Below are 27,231 nucleotides of genomic sequence, written 5' to 3'. Positions count from 1 at the left end.
ATTATCAATAGCAAAGTGAAATAAACTCTGTTCATCCAGCTCAAAGCACTTAATAACCACTGGAAAACTTTCACAAATCATTTTGCCTTTGCCTGTGGAGGTAGGAAAATAGAGAAAGACAGGACTTTCTGCTTCAGTTAATATGGAGCAATCACAATAAATGGGTTTCCTCCAGAAACACAACATTACAATTTTCTTCCTTAAGCATCCTTGGAAAAACCTCCTTTTAACTTGGTAGCTCCATCTGTTCAGCTTCTTACACTCTGATATGTTTTCATCTGTAAAATAGTCCAAATATTGAGAGAAACCAGTCAGGAGAGGGAACAACCATCTGACTCCCAAGCAGCAACGTGCTTTGGTTTGATACCAAAGACAGGAATTGAAGCTAGATGATGGTTTCCAAGCCACAGATGATCATCGGGTACCAGGTGTTTTCATACAAACTGCTCCAGGCTGGCAGGGGAACACTTTTTTGTACTCTATGAGATATTTTTTCTTGTCAAGTGTTATTGGTTGGACTTAAAACTCACTGTCTGAGCCCTGCAAGGATGCTGCAGATGCGTTCTTCCTGCAGGCTGCTTTCCATCACATGTAGTGCACTTGACTTCATAAACCAACCAAACAAAAAAGTTCCACTGGGTGAAAGAGGAGCATAAATACCTTCATCTCTCTTAATATTTCACTAAGCCCTTTCTCTTTTTAACACTGTTTCTTAAATCAGTCTTTGGCACGGGACATGAGCATTCATTTTGCTCTTGGCAGCTTTCAGAGCCACACAACGCTCAGGGGAAAGCATGTCTGTGCTCTGGGATGCTGCTGCGACATCTCCAGGGAAGCCTCCAGTCATTGCAATTATATACCATGGGCTGAACTAGCTGGGGCACAAGGCTCCCAGCTAAGTGAAAACGAGACCCATAGCAATTGTGTATGATCATAGTAGATGGGTGGGGGGTCTTATTTCTTTGACTAGGTAGGTCTAAGCAAGTCAGATATGGGAGAAAAAGCAATTTTACTTGGCCTCTTGCTTACAGCATTCTTTTTCTTTCCCTTCCCTTTTAAAGCTGGCATAGTATATGTACATGTTAATGTTTGCATCAAGCTGAATAGTTAATGTTCCTGCCCTGGAAAGATGAGGAGGAATCACCATGCTGATAATGGCAATTTTAGTTCTGCTTTTTGCACAGTGTCTTGTCTGGATGCTTTGGTTGATTTTTTGATCATGGCTTGTGGTTTAATGAAAAGAAGTGAAAGAATCCTGTGTGAGTCCCTTTTAATAGTTCCAGATTTGAGAAGTATTCTGGGCTCGGCAAGCTTGATCGTAATCTACCAAAGAATTTCAAGCTCTTGTCCTGCTCTCCAGGGAACCAAGAGCTCATATTCTGTTCCTTCTGTGCCTGCCTTTCTGAGGTTTCCAGTTTCAGTATGTAAAAGTGTCAGAAGGGGAAGAGAGTACCATCTTAAGCCTCTTCAAGTTGTAATATTTTGTCCTTAATAGCATTAGATTGCTGTTCAGCAGTATATAGCATTAGTCAAGCTTCTGACTGTGAAATGCAGATAATTAATTGATGCTTTAATCTCGGAGTTATTAGTGAAGAGATCCACACTATCTGGGAGCTTTACAATCATATTTCTGTTTTCTTCTCCAGGAATTTGACCCCATTTTAAGAAACCCTTACTTTTTTGAAGGCTTTCCAATGAAATCTTCAGGATGGTTTAAATAAATGATGTGTTTTACCCTCAGTCAGAGGCATGCACTCTTGGAAGTGGCTTCATGCATTTGGAAAAATGTAACATTAACTCAGATATTCTGTCTCTGATAAAGATCAGGGAACAGAGAACACTGTAGAAATGGTATATTCTCAGCCTTAAGGCTATCACATCATTTGCTGCCAGTTCTTTTTGGTCTAGTTTGGCTGATCTATCAAAAGTACAAAATTGTATCAAGTATGTGTTCAGTTTTTAGTCCATCTATCTCCTTACCATCTTGGGTCCTCAAAGCAAGTCTGCCTGTTGGAGTAGTTGAAATAATGGCAATGATTTAATTGATTGTGCTATTTGTAATCTTCATGGAAAGAAATATGGGGTAGTAAAGGACCCTAGCAAAGGGCCTCTTAACCTTGCAAGGAACAGTAGTTATTGGCTAGAAATAAAAGCCACACTTCGCAATAGAACAAAGGGATTAAATTCTAATACATGGACTAATGAATTGTTGCAGGTGGGGAAGTAAATCCTCTACCTCTTAAACATTTCAGATGAATGCAAGTATCTTCCCCTAGAAGATATTAAATTGTTGGTCACAATCTGGGGGAAAACAGGAGATTGTCTGTATAAGACATTAGAATAGATGTTCTAACAGTACCTTTTGACTTCTATAATGCAGGGATGAGTAATCTGTCTGCACAAACATTTCCAGTATACTCCCACTGGGGAAGTTCCTTTGCCATTAGGATATGTCTCCATCATAAAAGACTACAGTAGATAACAACCAGATGCTGCCTGTCTTCCCAGATTCCTACTTGTATCACCATGGTAGAAACAACCCTTCTTTCAAGTCAGCCTTTCAGGAGTGGATTTACTGAGTATCAAGGTGGGGATGGTTTCCCTTCCTCTCCCCAGCTTCAGCTAACAGCATCTTATGCTCCTTGCCATGTAATGTGGTCATGTTTATACGACACATAACAATCCAGATTGCAACTGGGTTTTTTGTGGTTTCTTATTGTTCTGAATTGCACTGTAAAAGGCCTTTCTCGAGAAGTCTGTCCTTTGGCTTCAGCTCTTGTGGGTCTCACTAGGACCACGTGGACTGCTGTAAAAAGAAGGGAGTTAACTCACCAGATGGCCTGTGTCTTTCTTCACCAAACCAGATTTGGCATTTGCTAAAAGCTTTTGTGTCCTGGGAGGGTTCACAGGAGGGATGTTATCTGGAGAGATGCTGAAAGAGAAAGAGTTCTGCATTTTCTGCTGCTCAGCATTGCCAAGAGAGACAAACAACAGTGGAAAACCCACACATTCAGGCTCTTCAATTAGCATGCTGATCCAGCACAACTGTTTTGTTGTGCTTCATCAACATGCACATCACATCCCACCTTTCCCTAAAGCATCAGTGGAGCTCAAAGAAAATTATTAACAACACCTTCTATGAGATGAAAGTTCTAATTAGGTTTTGTTTCAGGTGCGAAACCTGCTCCTGGGATCTGCTTTGAGAGAGTCAATTCTGCCGGTGATCCTTATGGCAACTGTGGCAAAGATTCCAAGAGCTCCTTTGCCAAATGTGAACCCAGGTATGGTCTCTCCCTACAAACACGGGGACAGATTCAAGGGTGGTGGGAAAGGGATATAACATTTAACATTCTTTAATAAATCTTTGGTTTCATTTCTCCCCTTCAGAGATGCTAAATGTGGAAAAATCCAGTGTCAAGGAGGAGCAAATCGACCTGTAATTGGTACCAATGCTGTTTCCATAGAAACTAACATCCCGCTTCAGGAAGGTGGGAAGATTCTGTGTCGTGGTACCCACGTGTATTTGGGTGATGATATGCCCGATCCTGCTCTTGTGCTTTCAGGAACCAAGTGTGAAGATGGAAAAGTAAGATTCCGAAATACTCCAAGCCAGGAGAACTTCACTACCTCATGTTGCCAAGTTCTTTGCACTAAACTGACTGGGTTTTGCTTTGGGATTTTCTTTCTTTCCACAGAATTGCTCATTCTCACACTGACTCAGCATTTTACTCTCTCCTTCTCTCCACTGTTCTGGAATACAGATTTGCAGTTGCAATACAAGTTGCTTAAGTTGACAACTGTCTTTCTAAGGACGGTCCTAAGTACCTGCCCAAGTAGGCTAAAAGCTTTCTGTAAAACAAGTACAGCAAAACAGAGCAGGCTTGTCAATGAATTTCTGAGGAGTTCAATGTATTCATTTTCCAGTCTATGGCACTGCAAAATTGACATTAACTTTACTTTAGGTCTCAAAATATGTTATATCTGCTGATTCTGGCTCTACCCCGTTGTAGTTTCTTGCAGGAAAAGATATTTCTGTATGCACTCTTCTTGAAAAAGATAAACCCATTGCTGTTCAGCCACCAATGGTGATTTTTGCAATCACATTTTCCAGACTTTGTGCATTTTCCAATGTGACTATAATCCAGATTTCATATGGCTGTCTCATTCTTAGCCTCTCTTTTGCGAGAAAAGAAACTGAGAGAGACGGGAGACAGCCATGAGTTTATAGGGAGGGAGGAATGGAAAGGAGCCCAAGAACTGTTGAAATGAGGAAGGATTCCATACCCTCAGTGGATAACTTGCAGAAAGAAAGAAAAATTGCTTTGATAATCTGTGGTAAATTCAAGTGAGCCTTTGAATTTCCGAATGCTTTTGAATTGCGCTGGATTATCACAGTGCACTGGGAACAGGTTTCGAATACATCCCTAGTGAAACTACAGTTCTGTTACAGGGAAACAACCCTCACAACATTTCTAAGTCAATCTGTTCTAAAATGTCTTTTCAAAGGAAACTCAATGCTGGGAAAGCACCCGGTTATGTTTTACTAATGAGTATTTAATCTTTCTAATCTATCTAATCATACACATACACACTATAGAATACACAGGCTAATACTTATGAAATTGTATGTTTTACTTGGAGGACATTAGTGCATTTGTATTACGGATTAAGAATATGAATTTAAATATTCTTGAGTTTTCTAAGCTGAAGATACCCAATTTGAAATGCAGCCATTTTAATGTGATCAAAATTCTGTGTGCTGCTGCACTGTGAATATTTGAATTGAGAATGCTGCTGTAATCAGACCATATTCTCTACATGCGTGCATGTTGATGCCAATTCACTCTAATTTCCTCTCCATTTTTTCTTCTCCCCAGGGGATAAGTGCCCTGATTAAGCTTCCCTGTCGTCTCCTTCAACACTATTCCCTGCTTAATCCTAATTATTGTGACTGACTTTTAGTACTACTGGAATGAACTGCGTTTAAACATGAGCAAAACTGTGCAGTGCCTTTTTTACCCTGTTTTTGGGGGAGGTCAGCATAGCCTGGTGACAGTTACTCCAGACCCAGTTTCTTGTTTTTCAGTTTCCTGTAGGGTACCATCTCATTGCTGACGTCTTCATCAGTTGTTTGATTACTTGCTGGTGTTATTAGATGGTTCTAATCTTGCTTTAACTCAATTTTCAGCTATGTTGGCAGAGTCAAGTTTACTCCTAATAACTGGAAAACAAAACTAATTTCATTACTTTGCGTGTGTTATTTTTTTATTGTCCTATAATATTATTGTTACATTTTAAATATAGCCGATTTATAATTAACACCAAAGAAACTCTTAAGAAAGTCTCAGTTTTGCTGAAAAACAATGATGAAATCATGTATATCAGTGACCTCAGTTGAATATTTGAGCTGCCCTGGGTTCAGGTTCTGTACTAGCACATAAATGTATCACACTATTGCTATAAACAGAACTGTGCTAATTTACATCATGAAGGGACCTAAAACTTTCCTTGAATCATGGAATCAAGTAGGTGGGAAAAGACCTTTATCAACTCCAAAATCAGGAGGTACCATCTGCTGCTGCCAAGACATGGATGCAGCCAGATGCGGTCCATGGAGGAAGCCTGCTCAGTGCATTCTTACTCCTGAATAAATGCAAATTACTTGGGTTTTTAATTGGCTTTGAAATCCCCAAACCCCAGCAGCTCACCACTAGTTCCACTTCAGTGAAGCTCTGAGTGCTTATTTACACAAGCTCAGCATGTCCACCAAATATGAGCTATGTCTGAAATTCAGTATTGGCCTGGATGCCCATGGAGAGCAGGATTCAGCTTCCGCAGGTTTGGACCTAAAAGGAGACGACACCTAATTCTAGTGTCCTTATCCTTTTGTCAATATAACATTGTCAATGCAGAATGTGTATTGGGAAATCTTTAGCTGCTGAAAGGACTGTTGATGGATGAGCAGATATACGGAGAGGGTCATGATGCTTTGTGAGCACCAGCAGTTCTGTCCCTATTAAAACTTCTTTTCTCTTCTCTTGCAGATTTGCCTTAATCGCCGGTGCCAGAATACAAGCGTTTTTGGTGTACATAAATGTGCAACAAAGTGCCATGGACGTGGAGTAAGCCTTATAGGAACACTTTCTTTTACAATCAGTCAATAAACACTGGACAAGAAATCATTTTGTGTAATAGCTTTGGGGTCTATGATTGATTGTAATATATCAAAGTCACTGCAGTACTTTTTCGTCATGTATTTTCAGTTTCAGTGTCCCTTATAGAAAATGCAAGCAATGAAATGATTTTTATTTAACAAAGAAATATTTCTCAGGTTGTCATTGTCTTGTTCTTAGTTAACAACCTGTCATAAATAGGAATTTTAAGTATGAAGTCCCTTCAAGAAGAAGTCCCATTAACATTGCAAAAAATGATGATTTTTTAACCCAGTTTCTATCTGGATACAGAAAAGTTAAAATATGCATTTAGATTGACAGTTAAAGGGAAAAAAATTTCCAAAAGTATGAAAATAAATAGAATCATGGAATGACTTGGGTTGGAAGGGACCTTAATGCTCATCCAGTTCCAGCCCTTTGCCACAGGCAGGGGCACCTTCCACTAAACCAGGTTGCAAAACCATATTGATGAATTTCATGATATGGAAGTGATGCAGGGTGAAAAACTTGATGACATCAGTTAATAATATCAAAGTGTTTTCAAGCCTAGTTTATATCATGAAAATGTTAATTATGACAAACTATGCCTTATTAACAAGGATTTGCTGATGATCTTTTTGTTTCTGTGAAAAGCTGTGGTACCCATATTGCAAGAGCCATAGGAAATTCCCTGCCCTCTCCTGAGAAGGGATTCTAATTTGGCTATTAATTTTAATATAGAACATCTTTGATATCTGTTATCGTCCCTCATCTGAAAAACTGAGCACTGTTGGTGATGCTGCATGTTATCATTGTGCTGGAATGAGCACCAGCTTAGACTGGCATCTTTATGTCTTTACAATGGAGAACCTCCGGTGACTCCTGATTAGCAAAGAAAGACCTTGTGGAATTGTAGATGGGAACTCCTGTAGTGCTTTAATTTAAAAGATAATGCTAAACAAATTATATTTTTCATTATCTTTCTGCCTTTATAAAGTAAATCTTTGGTTTTCATTTTACGTAACCATAGCTGGTCTAAGCTGTGTGAATGATACCTTAATACCCTGTAGACACAGGCAGAGTAGTCTCTCTGAAAGCCTGCCAGCTGACCTTGCCATAAAAATGCATATTTTCAAACTCCTATGAACTAACCAGTGTCTTACTGAGAAGTTTTATTAACCTATTGTGTGGTTTCTCCATGGTGCTGGTGGATCAGTGTTAGGCCAGAATTAAAGACCATATTGACAAGCCCTAAGCCCCAGATCTTTATTTAAAGATCAATTTGAGCACCTACATGTGACTGTGCCATCTCTGTGCTGTGCAACAAAACTTTTGGACCCATTCAGTTCATGTATTCTGTCAATACAGCATGAGCTTTAGCCTCTGTATAAGTCATAGCCATTATTTGGGTGATAGAAATAAAAAGCAGCCCTGTTTTTGATGGGTGTTTTGAACTGTGGGATTTCCTGAGGGGAAAACCATGAGTTTTCCAGCTCCTTTTGCTCCATGCAGCAGGAAGAGGCTGATGTTAATGATGGACTCCAGTCCTTTGGTGCTATTTTGTTCTGCAGGGAGCATTTAGTAAATCAGGTCTTGCTAGTTGTTCCTTTACTCAGATTAAACCCACGAGAACACTGAGGGCTGTTTCTTTATAGACACTGCAGGTGTGGCATCAACGGGAGGGTTTCCTCAGCCTTGATTCCAGTTTCATATGGTCTTAAAGCAACTGGAAGAACATTCTCTAGCTGGGGATCCAAGCAGTGGAAAAATCATTCTGCAACCCACAGCAAGCCCTTGATGTACAGGAATGTTCAAGTGGGCTGACAAAGCTTTACAGCCTTAGCAGAGAGAGACTCTTCTTCCCTTGAAGGTAGAAGGAACAGAAGTTAGACAGCAGATAGTGCTGCTGCTGAGGGCAAAGAGAGAGAATAAGACTTAAGAGGTGTGTCATTATCCTTACATTACTGAAGTTGTCAGCTGGCACAATGCAAATTGCCTGCCAAATAAATAATGCTTTTTTAGGATCCCTCTCCATGGTGTGCACAGAGTTGCTCTCTGCTGTCTTAGCTGTGTTAATAAGCAAACACCAGGACATCTCTTTTCCTCTGTAAGCTTTACTTCTTTCAGATGTGTCACTATCTGATCAGAAGGCCTTGTCAGCCAGTGCTGCTCTCACATTCACGTTAAGCCATCTGTCTTGCTTTGCAGGTCTGCAACAACAAAAAGAACTGTCACTGTGAGGCTGACTGGGCCCCCCCTTTCTGTGACAAGCCGGGGTTTGGTGGCAGCGTGGACAGTGGACCCATTAGGCAAGCAGGTCGGTAGTAATTCACGCTTTACTTGTTTCCATGATAAAGAGTGGAAATACAAAGTGTTGTCAAGTGATGAGCTTGCAAGATTGGGAAATAAGGCAGTAAATCAAATGGCTTAATCCAAACACTTCGGCACCAGCTTGAAAATTTAGTGTAGCAAAACCAAGGCAGAGTGCATCAATTTTCTTGTATAACAAAAGGCACAATGATCCTGGCAGGTTTTTTCTCTTTGCCTTTCTTTCTTTACATTTTCTTACCTTTCTGTGCCTTTCTGTTGCCTTTTTTTGCCTTTCTGTTGCTTTTCTTCTTTGCCTTCCTTTGCCTTTCTTTGCCCTTTTACCAAGATACATGGTCAAGTTTAGTAGTTGACTGTAATAAGTAGGAAATGCTATTGATTTAAGCTGAGGGTGAGGAGCTAACTCCTACACTTGATATAATCCTATTGCAATGGTGGATGAACATTGCAGTACTCTTGGATTCACCTTGAGATACACCAAGCTCCAGTGTTCTCCACTGAGTGCATCAGCATAGAAATACCTTATAGTACACACAACCTATGCCTATAGTTATGTGCCTAATGAAGAGTGGATATTGCAATGATTATACATGCAAATTTATCACATAATCAACAATCAGAAACCTATTTTATATTGTTCTTCCAAGGAGGATCTTTTATATTGTGGGAAATAGCAGATTTCTGACTGTGTCAGATTAAAACTACGTTTTATAGATAGCTTCCACATATTTAGCAGAAGTCACCCTCACATAGAATCATAGAATAGTTAGGGTTGGAAAGGACCTTAACATCATCCAGTTCCAACCTCCCTGCCATGGGCAGGGACACCTCACACTAAACCATGGCACCCAAGGCTTCATTCATATGACAGTAGTAGGAGATGTACATTCTCTATAATTTGCTTTTCAATTTCCCCTTGTTCTGTCTGCAGAACATTGGCTGCAGTATCTTACTTCACCTTTGGCCAACCTCCGAAAGAATTAGCTTCTACACATAGTGAATGTGATAGGATTTGATAATCATCACATGCCAATTATCCTCCAGAGTACTGTAACTTCAGTGACTTCCAAGGAGATGTTCCTGATTTATGTCTGAGTACATGAGAGGACAAGCAGTCTACTCACATACATGTCTATAAACTAAAAACTTGCTGGAAAATGATGTGCACGTTTTCGTATGAATAATACTATTCAAACCCAAAATGGATTGTATTCTCTACATGCCAAATCCTGCCGTGAATTGTAATTCTGGATTTATGACATCAGGGCCATTTCCATGACAAAGCTTCACATTATAATTTCACTGGTGAAAACTCTTTTTAAATACCTACCAGTCAGTAAGATAGCAAAGAAAGCGTGCTCAGGCACTGAACAAGTGAGATTACAGGTGTGTTAATGTTTTCTTTTGAGATTTGCTCTAAAGCATTATAGTCCTTTTCCAGCTTACCTGAAAGCTGAGTACCTAGGGAGCTACAGTATGTATTATAATGATGTGCTGCATAGACAATACTAACTGGAGAAGATAAATATAGGACATCTTTGATAATTCTCATGTTTTGTGTTTTGGAAGTAAACATTTCAATTTAACAGAAAATTGTTTTAACAGTAGTTTAATATACTGGGGTAGTTTCACCATGTTCTCTAACGACAGTGCTACATTCAGTAATACTGGGAATATACAAACATAGAGATTCTGCGAGGGCTGGAGCAGCTCTGCTCTGGAGCCAGGCTGAGAGAGCTGGGCTGGGGCAGCCTGGACAAGAGAAGGCTCCTGAAGGGGAGACCCCAGAGCAGCTCCAGTGCCTAAAGGGGCTGCAGGAAAGCTGGAGAGGGGCTTGGGACAAGGGCCTGTAGGGACAGGCCAAGGGGAATGGCTTGAACCTGCCAGAACAGGGGAGACTGAGCTGAGCTCTGAGGCAGAAGCTGTTCCCTGTGAGGGTGCTGAGTCCACTGGCACAGGGTGCCCAGAGAAGCTGTGGCTGCCCCATCCCTGGCAGTGCTCAAGGCCAGGTTGGACACAGGGGCTTGGAGCAGCTGCTCCAGTGGAAGGGGTCCCTGCCCGTGGCAGGGGTTGGAGCTGGATGAGCTGTAAGGTCCCTTCCAACCCAAACCAGGCTGGGATTCTATGATTCCTAGAGGACACAGTTTTCTATAGCTGACACTTGGACTTTACCCCGCTGACTTAGAATAAACCTTTGCATTTGACACTCTGTGTATTTCTTACAAAGCAGCCTAAATATTTAATAAGTAAAGAAGTTAATTAATTTAAATTGCATGTCTTAGCCTATTAATTTTATTAATCTTTTAGAGATGGTGAGGGAGTTATTATTCTACAAAGTAAAAGTGTAGCACTTCATGCCCCATCACCCCCCATGTGTAGTTTGTTCAGTGTTGCTGACTGTTCACCAGCATCTGAGTGAGTTTAGGCAAGGAGAAGAGAGCCAGCTGGCTGAAAATCAACCAGGATAAGACAGAGACAGTGATGATGGGTTACCAGAGCAAAGATTAAAGATGTTTCTCCTACTGTGGGAGTGTGCATTTTTTAGGTCAGCAGTCCTGAAGAATCACATCCTCTCCTCCAGGCAGCGATCATATCACATAGCCATAATGATCAGAGCTGCTTGCTTCTTCCTAAAAATAAGGCTTTCTTTCAGCTGCAAGCCATCTAGTCAGGGTTCATCTCACTATTGTGCCTCACTTAGGTCCCAGCAAGGTACTTAAAGCAGCTTTAAGCACTCTGAAAACTGGAACAAGTACAGAAGGCTGCAGTCTCTTGCAAAGCAGAGCATCCCTCTGTGAGCTCACAACACCACTGCTGAAGGCTTTCCTTCAGATCTCACTTAATAGCTACACAATATTGTGGACCACAATAGTCCAGATTTCAGACTGCTTGCCTAGTCTGAAAGCAGAATAGAATCCTTCAAATCTGTTTATAACAGAGCTACAGTTACTGCCTATATTTAGGGACAGAATATGTGAAAGTTTGCACTTAACCAAATCACAATCTAGGCATTTCTGTCCTTTTTTGCTCCTTCTCAGCCTTGTCTCTCTCCCACCCTGGCAGCAGGCAACCCATGAAGAAGGCACCAGTCAGCATTGCTACAGCCATTATCCTATGGGTGTCTGGATGTGGCTGACAGGCTGTACTCCTTATGGCCTCATTTGCAGGTGACAACCTAAGCAGAACCTGAGCATAGATGCAGAGAGAAGACATGTAGATGTTCACACTTGGTTGAACATCTGAATCGAATAGAATAGTTAGTGTGGAAGGAACCTAAAATGTTATATGTTAATCAATTTTTCCCCATTGTGAAAGAAGTAACTTTAAAACAGGCTAAAATTCAAGCATCAATCTAGAAGGAATTAGAGTTTATTAGTCCTTAATTCATAGTTTATTCACTTCACCTGCATTGCAGTTAGAAACTCAGGCCAGGCAGCAATGTCCTGCTCCCTGTATACAACACATTTCAGTGAAGATGGCTCCTGATAGAAGTTAACTCCATGTGTTTCATTGCAGATAATAAGAGTTTAACCATAGGAGTGCTGATAACCATTCTGTGCCTTATCTTTGCTGGATCAATCATGTATGTCAAAAGGAAGACTTTCATGAGATGGCTGTTTACAAGTAAAAAGACAACTATAGAGAAACTAAGGTATGATCATTTCCCCTAATTACACTCGAATAGACATTAGTAGCAAGTAGCTGTAACCATGGGTGCTCTCACCTTGACATTCATCACAGAACAGTGTGAACATGTTAGAGCCAACCTTAACAACAGTATACACCAAGTGTTAACAGCAGTGTTTTTCCTGGTTTAGTTTAACTTTATTGATGTCAATAAAGAATGTAGGTTTTGGTTTGACCACATATCTTTTCTTTTGGGATAAAAAATGAAGAAGTGAAGGAAGCATTGCCTTCATTTCCATTTGCTTGAAGTAGTTTCATTACACCGCATGGCCTTTTATCTAAACTCAGTCGAGTGAGCTGAAACTTCCATATTCGAGGTCATTACTGTTTAAATGCTAGATTCATTAGAATAGTCTCCTGGGTGTTACAAAGCTGTATTTCCACAGATTGCAGAAGCTAATTTAACAGACTACTGGTTTCTGAAAAATCAATATTTATGTTTATTCTTGCAGGAGCATTTGACAATTTTTGCTTTCCTTGTTTACTATAAAAAGTCAGGAGCTCCTTGCAAAAATCTCCTTCTGAAAAGAGGCTCCAGATTAAAGGAAATGTGATAAAGCACAATGTTGGCTTCTATAAATAAATGCTTGTGTTGCAGGTCGGTGAGTCCAGCAAGACCTTCCAGTTCATCTGAGCCTAATCATCACGTTCCTACCACATCTCTCAGTAAAAATCTCATCAGGAAGCCACAAAATACGACCGTGCAAAAAGTGAGTCTCTAAACAGTGTTTTTTAAAAAGAAAATCTATCTATATCTATATATTTATATATAGGATCTCATTTAAGTAACATAACATAATTCTTACATGATCTTAAAACAGTATATAAAGTGAAAGAAAGGTTTCAATCTTTATGGCTTCCAAACTTTAGACAGGTGGAAATATCAAGTGCAGGAAAGGATAGTTTAGTCTCTAGGACAGAGTCAGACATCTTACACCAGAACACTACATCTGAAGGGCTTCAGTCGGACTCTGGAAGCTGTTAGTTGTGTCTCTGGTTGCAGAGGTCTTGAGTGTAGATGAAAGCAGAATAGAATAGAAAAGGGAATAACAGATTTGAAAGCAGCAATGCTTATGTTTGAAGTTCATGGCATTTGGTTGGTGTTTTTTTATAGAGAGATGGCCCAAGAAGACCGCTGCCATATCAGATCATTGACATTAGTAACCCTGTGAAGACACACGACTTGCCACCATTAAAAACACCTCAGCGAGTCCTACCACCCCTTCCCCAGCCACCATGTCACCAAGTTGTGCCTGAAAGACCCTTGCCTGCTAACCCTTCACTGAGGTTCACCCAGGTAACCATTGCTTTTCTTTAAGCTTCTTTTCTATAGGATATGTAGTGAGTATCTCCATGTGTTGAACAGGATGAGGCATTTTCTCATCTTTCACATTGGCCTTTTCCCACAGTATTTCCTTTATACTCTGTACAAGTTTAGAAACGTGGTGTGGATATATTGGTTTATTCCAGCTGAGGCCATGATCCTAAAATGTAGGATCCTGACCTCTCTCTTCACCGCTCAAAAGACACAACAGTATAAACAAGCTCCATATTACAGGCAAAAAGGCTCATCTTGCCAGCTGCCCAAGTGGAGGCAAAACTATACAGTTTATCAGCAAGGTGCTGAATACATTGATATAGTTTAGCAAGTCAAGCTGCAGATGTCTTCTGCAAAAGCAAAAGATGTCTTAGCTTGATGTGCCTCTGTTCTGCCAAAGGGTGTATGGATTGAGGTTATTTCCCCAGAGCACAGATGTAAAAAGCAGACTTGTAATTACCCACACTACTTAATGTAGATGTACCTTTCATTGCAATGTTTAAACAGAGCTGGTAATCCCCTTTTTTTATAATAAGATGCACTTGAAGGTGATATTCAGGGTAGATTAAGTTGTCTGTGCTATTTTCTATGTTAAATTGTCTCTTGTCACTGGCTTCTCTGTTTTGGTTGCATTCGTAGCGTGACTGTGTCTAAGCGAAGGAATCAGGCACCCAGCTATTTCTGTTCCATAGATGTGCTATTCTGGATATAGCACAAGATTAAAATGAAGTGAATATCTTTATCACCAACTATCTTAAATGAGCACTACATTGATTTGGATGCGCCTACTGCAATTCAATACTCAAATAGCGGTGCCTTGAGTGACTGTGCCTATCTAATCCTAGCGAGGATGTCCAAGGACAGAGCACCTTCTTCCTGCAGCAACTCTGTGAGCTACTCTGAGACACTTCCCCAGTGATTTATAGGAGGATATAGCTATGAGAATCAGTTGCTGAAGTTCAGTGCTTTGAAAAGCAGTTGTAAAAATAACAGAGGAAGAAAAAGGATGAGATGGTTCTGAGCTGCTATGGCAGTGTGCTTACGTATTATGACAGCAGAAAAAATGGAGCTATGGATCATTTTGTCTAAATCTGAACATGAATCATTCAGGTTAGACCCAACTTCTACAAGTGTAGACAGTTTAATTGCTTTCGAAGTATTTAAGCTTTTTCTTCTTCCCTTTTTCATCTTGCTAGTCACTTATTTTCCTTTGCAGGGGGATTGGAAATACTGATTCTTTCTAAAATCAATTTTATAGGAAAAATGAAGGAGTATTGGTTTGTGTTGCTTTTGTCTTTAGAAGAAGAAATTTCTTCTATTTCCTCTTATGTAGCTACTTATAAGCTCACACTGTCTCCCACTAGCAGAAGACAGATGGAGAAGAGGCCTTTCAAGGAAAGTAACCATTTTTCATTCTGATGATGTGTCTGTATCTGCCCCAGTCTGTCATCGCACTTCAAAGCAGCCCAATGCATGACTGCAATTCATGTTCCAAAGTGCCCTCCCCTTCAAACCCCACATAAAGTGCAAGGTGGAATACCAATCTCTAGTACTGTCATTACGAAAGACTGACAGATCTGAAACTGCCAAAAAGCTTTTCGGTTTGGCAGCTCAAATCAATTGTGGCATCAAGCAGAATATGCTGGTTTTGTTGCTGCATGAAGTAGAAGTAGGACAAACAGGGGACCAGCGCAAGGCAGCCTGTTGAGTAAACCAGCATGGCTTCTTCCAAAGTCATGTCCATACCCTCAGTTCAAGATTGTGAGAAACAGCTACTTTTTATATCCCAGAAAACAGTGTATGGGAAGGAAATCATCTCTTCTGAAAAGTTTTGCTCCCTCAAAGCCTGGAACAAGTAAATTAACTTGAGAATAGTTTGGGGCTAGTTTATATAGATATTACTTAATGTATTGCTTCAGCACTCTCTTGGAAGTGCATCCATCAGGTCATCAAGAGGAAGCACTTTAAAAATCATCCATAATATCCTCCAGATGCTCAGTACTGCAGTACAGAACTGAAGAACAGGATCCTAAACCATTCACTGTTTCTATGGCTTCACAGCTGCTTCCTTCTGCTTCTCCCTTCTGAGAAGGATATTGAAGCACAAGCTACATTCCTGCTGCCTCTGGGCTTAGAGCAGTGGGTAGATAAGGCACACCATACTAAGCAGACTCTATGACAACTCTTCTCTCTAGTGCCTGTTGAGCAAGCAATGAATGATCCATATTATTTTGCTATAAAATTCCCTTTCTGATGCAAATATTAGAAAAACACCACAACAAAAATAACCCAAATTAAACACAAATTATCTGTTGCCAAGTTTAATATTTAATAATCTTTTGATTAATAAACAGCTTTTTCTTATTTGAAATGCTCTTACAAGGCAAATTTAATTTATGAGGCAGATTCACAGTCAGCATAAATCAGCACAGCACCATTGAAATCAAGGAAAGTGCAGGTTTATGTGCAGCTTTATACTAACCATGCGTTCAGTCCATGCATTCTGATTTGATCACTTCCACTTGGTTTTGTTGGTATTCAGTTGCCGCCCCTGATGCTGTCATCGTCTTATTACCAAAATATGTCTCATATTTTGCAGGTCATCCTTATTACAGGAAATATGGCTTTGTGCTTTTACTTCTCCCCTTAGTAAAACTGAGCTGGGTTCACTTCTGCTCACTCTGCCACAGTTACTCCTGTCAATATCTTGCCTCAGACTGCCTATTGATGTAAAGGGCTAATGCAAATTAAGATCCCATCTAAACAGGTTGAGGAAGATGGATAACTCTTCTCACCCAGTGCATCTCAGGCAAGAACCTTCTTCCAGTTGCTTGTTTAAATATCAGTGACAAAAATTAAAGCTTCATGCACCTGATGGCTTTGTAGCTGCTCAATAGCAGAATCCTGGGTTTCTGCCTAGCAGAAAAAGAGATCATGGCAATATTTAAAGCAATGCTTCCTCAAATGCAGGCAGAGTAAATGCATTAAATGCTAAGTTGTTGATATAAACCTGGACAAAGAAATCCATCCATAAACACTTTGTACTGAAGAGCTGCAGTTCTGTAGGGGTAAAAATGAGCTGGGAAGGAGAGATGAAGCAGAGAAGCACTGTTATGATTATGCTATGAACTGTGTTCTAGTCTTGCCAGGACATCAGAAGCTGCAGCAAGTTTCCACACATTTTAACATGCAAACCATACAATTTGGGTTCTCCTGTGGCACAGAAAGAAGATAAAAACACCATCTTGTAACATCAGTTTGAGGGAGGAGATTCATTTCTTCAATTTTATTTTCCTCTGCTTCCAAGGATGTTTGTTTTCCTGGTGTCATTTTCCTGTGCTGGCATCTCCTTTCTATGAAGTGCTCCTTCATTTTGCTTCATCTCAGCCATTACAGGGCCTAAAGAATTAGTTTGGCTCAGGCATCGAAGATGATCTTAATGCTGAGCTGTGAGAGGATGTTCCCTCTGCAGCTGAAGAGCTGTCCTAGATCATCACATCTGGATTAGCCATTTCACCCAGCTTCCCCTGCAAGAAGAAGCAGGGGAAAGGCAACTGGTAGGGTTCCACTAGTACTTAGCTACAATGAGCTTCTCATAAAGTCTGTCAACCATCAGGTGTTACAAGTGGTTAGACACAGGACACTGCAGTTCTCTCTTTTTGTTCATTCATCCATACCAGATCTTAAGCTCTTCAGACCTTTGTTTCTCTAGGCTGCTGAACCCAGATCCATCCCTCTTCCCAGTGGTACCTGAGCATTCTGCTAGCTGAAGAGTAAATGCAAATCATGCCATAACAAATAGGGACTGATCAAGCAAACAGCTCAATACTCATGTGATGAGACTAAGTCATGAGATTAATCATGTAAAAAGACTTGAGGGAAAAGGCCACTTCTATGAAAGCAGTCAAGGGAATAAAGATTTCAGTTGCTGTCTTTATAATGCTGATGTTTGTGTATTCATTACAACTTGGTTTTATAACTGTTGCCACACTCAAGGTGATGATGCATACACATATAAAGTAATGAACATACATTATGACTTTGAACAAAATAATTATTTCAGAAGCAGCTTACATTTATATTTTACTGCAGAGGTAATTCAGTTAATTTAAAAGTATCAGCTCCTGCTGTGATCTAACATGCTCTGAAGTGGTGCATTTCACTTCAAAACACACACATGACGATTTCATTGGGTAGGAAATAGAGTGCACAAAGTAAACTTTGGTTAAGAAATCCTGATGGTAAGACTTCTCTTCTTAAGAGTTTTAAGGTTCTAGTTCTGTATCATGGGAAACGATCATGTCTTCAAGAGCTTCCTTTGCTGATGTTTAATTAAAGTCTGACTTTGAACAGGCGAGCCCTATGAGACAAAGCTGCATGGAATATTACAAGCATGGAGTTTATTTCATCGTTTACCAGGCCTGATTATTTCAGGAATATTCCCTTCCAGTATCTGAAGGGGCCTACAGGGATGCTGGGGAAGGACTCTTCATTAGGGACTGTAGTAACAGGACAAGGGGTAACAGGTTGAAACTTAAACAGCAGAGGTCTAGATTGGATCTAAGGAAGAAATTCTTTACTGTGAGGGTGCTGAAGCACTGGAATGGGTTGCCCAGGGAGGTTGTGAATGCTCCATCCCTGGCAGTGTTCAAGGCCAGGTTGGACAGAGCCTTGAGTGCCATGGTTTAGTGTGAGGTGTCCCTGCCCATGGCAGGGGGTTGGAACTGGATGATCTTAAGGTCCTTTCCAACCCGAACTATTCTATGATTCTATGATTTGCAATTATTTTGACCTCCAAAGAGCTCACAGTCAAACTTCTCATAGCAGATATCTTTACCTTCGTTTATGATGTGAGTCCTTCTGGATGACACTCAGGCTAATTTTAATACTGAGCATGAGATCTGGCCATAACAGTAAATTAAAATAAGAAACTTCTTTCGTGTTGCAATTTCTCATTCACTCAAGAACTAGTACACGTTCTGTCAAGAGTGAAAAAGAAGAGGAACATTCTATATGGTGTGAAAATGTAGTTTGTGGTAAATTTGAAATGACTATACATGAAGTTTATTTAAGCTCACACATTTTCTTCCTTGTCAAAATGCTTACTGATAGTCAACCTGCATTTCCTTCTTGAAAGAGCACTCCTTGGCTGTGAAAAGTAAGAAAACAAAGAATGAAAAGGTGAATTTTATTCCTGAGCAATTCATGCCTCTGCTTGTTTTGATTACAACTTTTAGGGATCTTTAACTAGATCATGCTTCGAAGCTCTTCTTGTTTCTTTTTTGTCAGCTTTACTAATGGCAGTTGTGGCAAACTAATAATAAAGATTAAAATAATTTAGAAAAGGAATGACTGCACAGTTCAAATAACAGAAGGATCTGATGTGAGTTTTTTGATATACTGGAGAGTATTTGTGTGCCCTGAGCAAGTCACTTAATCTGTCCCAGTTCTTCATAATGAAGACCACAAATAGACAAGTAACCATGTTTGCAGTGTTTCAAGGACCACACAGAAGAGACATTAGCTCATGCCTGACAGCAGATGACTTCTGTTCTTTATTAATGAATCATTTAATTCCACAGAATGAAAGCACAGCAGCATTGCTAAAAACATTCCACAGACGATACCAATTCAAACTGGACTTGAGCAGTTTGGTTTTGTGGTCACCTGAATTTGCATTTTAAAGTCATTTCTAGTATTTCCATCTTTTTATATAGCTAATTTTACAGTGTTGTAAAAAGCCAGGATGGGGCTTGGAGCTCTAGTGGAAGGTGTCCCTGCCTGTGGCATGGGGTTGTATCTGGATGAGCTTTAAGATCCCTTCCAATACAAACCAGTCTGGGATTCTATGATACTCTGAACTTGCTTACCTTCCATTTCTCTTAAGTTGTTGCTATGTTAATTATGCCATGTCAAATCCAAAGATTAATATGCTCTCATGTTTTATAATAGGAAAACCACAAACCAAACCCTCCTCGGAAGCCTCTACCAGCAGACCCTCTGACCAAAGCGCGCTACAACAGTGCATGCACAGCAGTGCCTGGACACACAAAACCTCTGCCTCACGTTACTCCTGTAAGGTTAGTCGTGTTTAAATGCCTTGGTTTACAGCACTTTACTCAATGGCATGTCTAAAATGTCTTGAGTAACCATAGAATCATAGAATAGTTAGGGTTGGAAAGGACCTTAAGGTCATCCAGTTCCAACCCCTGCAATGGGCAGGGACACCTCACACTAAACCATTCTCTGCTGTAACTATTGCTGAGAGCTATGCAACAACATTTCCTATTTGTTATAAAAACACACAATATCAGGCTGATTCTCACTGGGAACATATCAGCATAATTGCACTGACTTCCACAGACGTATGTGAATTGATACTGCACATGAAGGTTTGACTATAAGCACATGACTTTATGTTTCCAAAACCTGCTCAAGAAATACAGTTCCTTTCAAAAGGAAGGAGTTAATAAGCATCAATTTAAAGAGAAACAAAGCCCTCACTGAAGACTAATTTCCTACTCAGACCACCTACAGCATTAGGCTGAGAACTGAATGCTGCTAAGTTCAACCACCAATAAAAGCAGTTTTCTGTTCACACACTTCATAATGGAACATCAATTTATATCATCTGCAAATAATACCCCAAACACTCAGAGAGCACACAGATTGTATCCTTCAAGAAAAAAAGGATGCTGGAAAAAAGTAAAATGGACATGAAATAACCATGTCTGATGTTAATGAGCAAAGTCCATGGTATTTTCTCACTCAATATTCTTTGGTTTCCTAAAAATAAGAAGTGAACTCCTAGGAAGATAAAAGTAATATCTTAAGTGTTAAGAATTCTGTGACTGAGACACTTCATTGCTCATATAAAGACTAGGATGAAGTTTCCTAATACTTCTAATAAAAAGCCTGCAAGGGTGAACTTTGACTAAGCTCCTGAGAAGCTGTGGCTGCCCCATCCCTGGCAGTGTTCAAGGCCAGGTTGGACACAGGGGCTTGGAGCAGCTGCTCCAGTGGAAGGGGTCCCTGCCCGTGGCAGGGGTTGGAGCTGGAGGAGCTTTAAGGTCCCTTCCAAAACACAAACCAGGCTGGGATTCTGTGGTTTCTGAATAGGAAGAGAGAGAAGCCAAGAGTTTAAAGGACAACACCTGAAACACTGAGCTAGCTTATCCAACTGGCCAGGCAGCAACTGAGTCTCATGACGTTTCTTGATGAGACTTGTGTATATGTAGCAATGTCTGATCCCCCCTCCACAACAAGAGTCCCATGTTTGAAGTTAAGTTGGATGCCTCTAAGAGGTTTTCCCATGCCCCAAGCATGATGCTGGCACTGAGAACCAACAGAAGCTTAACTAACAGTTTGCTGTTTTCTTCCTTTCCAACAGACCTGCTCCTAAGCATCCACCACAAGTATCCAGGTCCAGCAACACTGCTGATGTGAAATGACTAGGAAACCTGTCACCTTTATTTTACTAAGTGAAGACAGAAGTTTGCACTAACTTTAAACTCCAGCTGGAGTTCGTTTTTATGACAATACTTAGGATTTTTAATGTTTAAAACAGCATTATTTTTAAGGATTCTGAGCTACTGCCTCTGGTGCTGTGCTGTGCTATGGTGCTCTGTATACTTGCTCAGGTACTTGTAAATTATTAATTTATGTTGAATATTTATTACAGTGCAGTGCACTGTAGTAGATATTTTTTACCATAGCTGAGTTTTCCTAAGAAGGAAGCCTTTTTTTTGTAATATTTCATTGAACTTGAATAATTCTGCTTTATTGGTCCTATGTAGAGTCTGTAGTTTTGATCTGTTCTTTAAGGGGTGCTGATCCTCATGGATAAATCAAAGGAATAAGCAACTTGGTCTCAATGGTTTATAGCAAGCTTTTGACTTAAATATGTCAGGGTAAAGAAAAAGAAACTCTTCTGGAACATGGTGAAACGCCCGATATCTGCACACAGATGTATAGCGTATGTATGTAACCAAAGTACCACTCAGTGCTAGCAGTTATGCTGTATGTCCAGTTTTCATGTTACTGTTTGAAATCAATGAGAAATCTGTGCTGAAAGAGGATGTATTCACTTTGGACAAGTTCTCTTTACTGAAGAAGTACTGTATATCATAAAACTGTATTCTTGTTAACCTCATTTTCCTCAACCCAGTATGGTTATCACATACCAGTGCAGATATCTGGCCTCCCAGTGTCATTACCTTCTTGATGCTTTGGTGATTAAATTCAACTACACTGTGTAAGGTACCATCTCACTATGATGCATAGCTGTCCTGTTTAAACTGACATGAAATTACACACGGGGTGGGGGGAAGCCAAGCATTACAAATTACATTTTAAGAATCAACTATTATCCTTATTTCTTTTGCCTCATTGCTCTGCTTATCAACTGTATTTTGCATATTTACTACTGTTTTGTATTTAACTCCTAAAACATTGTTCTGGGTTCTTTAATTTTCAAATCAAAATGCGTATTTTAATCCATAGACTTTGGTTATCCTAAAATATGGGGGGAAAAGGTCATCTCTTTACTATGTGTACTATGTGTACATCTGATCTGTACCATCTCAGTAGCACTGCTGAATACGGTTGTTTCACCTATGCTGTAATAAAAACAAGTTTCAAGTATCAGTTGAAATAGAGGGAGAAGGAACTAATGCCTTATATGGGTTAGTTTCCTCATTGCTTGTAGTTTTTGTTTCTTTAAGCAAAAATAAAAGCATTGATAGAGACTTGGATCTCATTTCAGTACATGTAATTGGTTTTCATTTTCCCAGATATTCCCCCAAAACCAGGTTGCTTGATAAACTAAATGAACCAAAATAAACCATAGTTTAGTGTGTTGCTGAATAGCAAAAGCGAATGCTTCACAGAAAGCATTTTAGTTCTTAAAGCAACTCTAACAGCAGCGACATTGCTTCATGTATGAAGAAACACAACAGCAGGGTGCTAACTTATCCGAGGCTCAGCAATGGAGTTAAAGCCAAAATGATGCTTTTTATGTATTTTATGTATTTTACGTGGTTTGTATTTAAAACACTAATTTCTTCCTCTCAACTACACAGCTTTGTATCTAAAACAGGGGGGGAAGAGGGAGGGAATCTCAATTTGAAGCAGATACATTATCTCAGTTTCATTGTTTGAATACTCCCATTTTTAGAACAACAAGTCATCGTGCTGTTTCAAAATGTTTCTGATAACTGCTGAAAATCATAAGATGGAACTGTACAGAGTGAAAGAAGAAGGTGAAATTAAACAACTAAAAAGTTTGTGTTATCTCCCTTCTTCAGAAAGTCTATCATCTGAATTTAACAGCAGCAGCTTAGCATGTGTATAAACTTATAGCTTTGAAATAACCTTTAGGTTTAAACATAAATGTGACCCACTTGTGCAGTCTTACAGGTATAGATGTAGAAATACCCATACAAGGCACTCAATATTACCCCTGTAATTGCAAGCAGCCATCTCACCCATACTGAGTCTAGAACCATCCACACACCTAGGACCTGAGCACACCAAAGCTGGAAAGATGCTCAGGTGATGCTGAGAACCTGTTTGACATATAGGTGAGTGCCTCCTTCCACCCAGAGAAAAAACACACACTTCTTCATATATGAAGGAAGATGGAAGAAGCATGACAGGACACTGCACAGTGGAGTTTTAAGACTGAAATGCCTGGGTGGTCTTACTGGTGTGCAACCCACAAGGAGTCCATTACCTGGTTGATGGACCAGAAGCTGACCAACATCACAAGCATAAACACACACTGCCTGGTGTCACATCTGCTGTTGCTAGAGGAAGGTGAAGTCCATCCAGCTATTCATCATGGATGAGGTGGGAGAGGCCATCAGGGGCTTGTGCAGTCGAGCAGCAGGAGCCCAGGGGCAATGGGGCATCAGTAATGTGACACCTTATACTGCTTTTAACAATTCATCAATAGAGAGCACAATCTGGGAATAAAATACATTTAAATAAACTGGGATTATTATGCAGAAAAGTGTATGTCAGATTTATTAACTATTGACACTGAAACAAGCAGCTGAAGCATATGCATCCAGTGACATGGAATGTAGTCTTACAGTTGAGAATGCATGATTAAATGCATATATTAGCTAATGGATTTACTATCTTATGGTATACATGGCTAAAGCTAGAGATTTTTAGCTGTTTGGGGGAAAAAAATCATAGTTTCCTATCTGAAATGAGGGCAAGCAAACTAATAGCCTATAAAATACATGCTACCATCATTTATAGCAACAAAAGGTAGTTTCGGGCATCCTACAAGCTAATATTCTTTGTAGCAAAACAGACAAGAAGATCTGAAGTAAAGAAGCATCTCCTTAGAAAATTTAAAGATGACTATTAACAAGGTTGGGTGAGAAATGCCAATTTTTCACTAAAAGGACAGTCATGAAAGTAGAAAAGATCTTGAAGAAGAGAGGGAAGCAGTAGAGGTGAACAAAACAAGCAATTCAGCATTTAATTTCCAGCAGCTTAAAGACAGCTTGTAACATCCTCAGGGGGATGCCAAGAAATATGTTTGCTTGTTGAGTTTCTTGCTTTACATCTAATTCTACATGCAAGAGGGTTTGGGGTTTGGTATAAGAAAACAGTGACTGTAAAGCCTATAGACAGATACACTTAAATACAGGAGAACATGCTGAAGAGGAGGCCAAGCTCCACTCTTCAAGGAGCACCAAGGACCCAGAAACCTGAATAGTGGTGTTGAACCAGGCATGTTACAGCATTTAACTGAGGTCCAGTATTCATATTTTCACTTTCTTGATGGAAAACACTGTTATATGTGTGACCCACCTCTGAGCTGGAAGATAAGGAAATAGCTGGTTTTCTCTTCATTTTTCTGTCTTATCTTCTAACAAATTCACCAAACACCAAGCAAACTAAAATCATAAAAAATGCAGAAGGAAATACATTTAAAAATATAAACTCGGAGCCAGAAAATCAATATATAGAAATTATTCATACCTGCCTGTGAAAGCTCACAGTCTTCCAGGAGTGCTTTATAACACTAGAAGACAAAACCTATGGCATATTCCTTTTAACAACGACAAAAGAGAAAGCAAGCTACATTTATGTTACCTATCTCATTTTTAACAGCAGTTTCTCCTCCACTTTCCAGCAGCAAAAGAACAAGTTCTCTATTCTTGTGTAATACTGATAGAGGTAAGTTTGATGAAGAGCACTTTAGAAGACCTGCGTTACGTTACCTGCCCCGTGCCAACCTGCATTCATACTGTGCAACCCCAATCATGACTACACTTGAAGGAGAACCACAATGCTCAATATTTCAGAGGATCATCAAGGTTAGAAACTAGATCCTAAAAACTACCTGAGAAAACCATTTCAACAGCTAGTAGGTGCAGCTGAAGGCCTGGGTATGATCTGGAGCCCAAGGAGCACATAACTGAACAATAACCCTAAATCCTGTCTGAAAGGTATAATCTACATCCTATACCAATCTAATCCAGGGTGCTGGTGGCTGGCATTGAAGTATGGACTAATTTTTAACAACGCATGAAGTAGAAAAGCACTTTCATACCCCTGGTGCTACTTAAAGCCCACACAAGGATGCAGCACAGGGTCCTTAGATCAGTACAGAAACCATTCATTTCACTTCGGCAGCAAGTAAAGCCTAATAACTCAGAAACTGCATCAAACATAGATAGTCTGAAAGAATTTTTAGGTAATGCCCAAGTAGTCTGCAAGAAACTTATGTATTTATATAAAAACATAGGTGAGAAACAGCTGCATAAATCAAACTCCATGTTTATCACTGGCATGTTTTTAAAGGGCATTAGGAATGTAACAAAAATATATTAATTCAATGAATACATTCAGTGCTCACAATTCTTTTCTCTTAAAACATATTTTGGATAAATTTTGGACTATTCCTTCCTTTCCAATCATTTTCAACCTAATACCTTAAATTACTAACCTAAATTAAAGAAAAATAACAGCTCCGAAGACAGAAGGTCCTAGATTTACTACAGCAGAGAGATTACATAAGATTCTGATAGTCTCAAGCATTCAGTAAGACATAACAAGCTATAGGAAACTAGATTTAATATTATTTGGATCTTTTTAACCTTCTGAAGCTTGTTGTCATGGTTTTAAGCCCAGTTGGCAACTCAGCTCTCTCACTCCCCTCCCCCTTGCTCCCAGAGGGATGGGGAGATGTGAAAGAATGTAACTCCAATGCGTTAAGATAAGAGCAGTCCAGTAACTAAGGTATAACACAAACCACTACTGCTACCACCAATAATAATAATGATAAGGGAAATAACAAGGGAAGAATACAATTGCTCACCACCGGCTGACCAATACCCAGCTGATCTAAGCAGCGATCTCACCCTTCTGGGTAACTGCCCCCAGTTTATATACTGGGCATGACGTGCTGTGCTATGGAATACCTCTTTGGCTAGTTTGGGTCAGGTGTCCTGTCTCTGCTTCCTCCTGGCTTCCCCTCCTCCCTGGCAAAGCATGGGACTCACAAAGTCCTTGGTCAGAGTAAACATTACTGAGCAGCAACTAAAACCATTGGTGTTATCAGCGCTGTTCCCAGGCTGAAAGTCAAAACCACAGCACTGCACCAGCTACTAAGACTGAGAAAAATGACTGCTACTGCTGAACCCAGGACACTTGTGTTTCCTCTTTTCCTGGCTATCCTTACCCATCACCTGAGTGAGTGCATATAGTGAGCCCAGAGACCCCTCCATCTTAGCAATACCCACATAGTGCCCATCTACACCTTAGTAACCCTGCAATAAGCACATCCACACACGCATTTTCCTATTCAGTTCTTTTCAAGAAAGCCCGTGCAATCTTGGCCCTTCCACATCCAGCACACTCTTCACATATTCCCTATTTAGCATTTTGGTATATTTTTCTGCCATGCATTCCTTGTTTTGGTTGTATCCTCTTTGTGCTTTGCTGTCTTTTTGACAGATTTAAGGCTCCTCCAGCCAATTTCATCTAAATCCTCCAGATGAATGAGTTTCTTTTTCCCATCTTACTTCATCCAGGCCTGCCTTTTGAGCAGTACCTTTGTTTTTCCAAGGCTCGCAGACTCAAGACATTCCCACAGCAGCACTGTGCCTGGCTCACATGGGCACACTTGGTATTTCTGTACGTGAGGAGAGCCTTAGGTCCCTAGAAGGAGCACTGCTCATTTCCTATGCCAGGCCAGATTATAAAGCTAAGCTCCAGATTTACTACCTGAGTAATTCCCAGTGTCTCTAGTTTCTTCCATGAAGCTTTGCAACCACAGATGTCCATTGATAATCCACAGAAGCACTATCATAAATAACAAGAAAGACAGTTAAACTGATCATTTGAAACAATGAATTACACTTGCAATGTGCTCACACTCCAGATTTCTCCCACAGCTTTGACTATTCCAGACTATCGAAATGCCTGAGACCTTGTTTCTCCATTCAGGCTGCACCTGCACACCCTCCCAGCATGGACTGTTCACATTCCCCCTATCTAGAACACACTGAAGTTTCTGAAGGCTGTAACCAAAACTTACTTGCCATTGAAAGGTCTGGTTACTGCTGGAACTTTAACTTCACTTCTGTCACTTCAAGCCAATCATGACTATTAACAACTCCCTCTGTCCCCAGAATCTTTACTATTGCAAAGCCAGTACTTTTCCCAGCACCAGTTTCTAGTCACAGATGCTTTAGATTGTTTTCTGTGTGGATAAAGTCC

At 40.1% G+C, this 27,231-nt stretch overlaps 1 protein-coding gene across 1 annotated transcript in view; it reads left to right on the top strand.

Moving 5' to 3' along the window:
* Nucleotides 1–22,226, top strand: part of ADAM12 (ADAM metallopeptidase domain 12) — a 185,592-nt gene extending 163,366 nt beyond the window's left edge. The window contains exons 15-23 of the mRNA XM_005143735.3: nt 3,173–3,281; nt 3,388–3,586; nt 6,045–6,122; nt 8,361–8,469; nt 11,997–12,132; nt 12,766–12,877; nt 13,282–13,464; nt 19,438–19,565; nt 20,876–22,226. Of these exons, the coding sequence (XP_005143792.2) occupies nt 3,173–3,281; nt 3,388–3,586; nt 6,045–6,122; nt 8,361–8,469; nt 11,997–12,132; nt 12,766–12,877; nt 13,282–13,464; nt 19,438–19,565; nt 20,876–20,936 (1,115 nt within the window). The 3' untranslated portion in view covers nt 20,937–22,226. The remainder of the gene's footprint in view (nt 1–3,172; nt 3,282–3,387; nt 3,587–6,044; nt 6,123–8,360; nt 8,470–11,996; nt 12,133–12,765; nt 12,878–13,281; nt 13,465–19,437; nt 19,566–20,875) is intronic.
* Nucleotides 22,227–27,231: the final 5,005 nt, after the last annotated feature.

Source organism: Melopsittacus undulatus, chromosome 4 (genome assembly GCF_012275295.1).
Source record: "Melopsittacus undulatus isolate bMelUnd1 chromosome 4, bMelUnd1.mat.Z, whole genome shotgun sequence".
Classification (NCBI taxonomy): Eukaryota; Metazoa; Chordata; class Aves; order Psittaciformes; family Psittaculidae; genus Melopsittacus; species Melopsittacus undulatus.
This window is presented reverse-complemented; position numbering and strand designations above follow the sequence as displayed.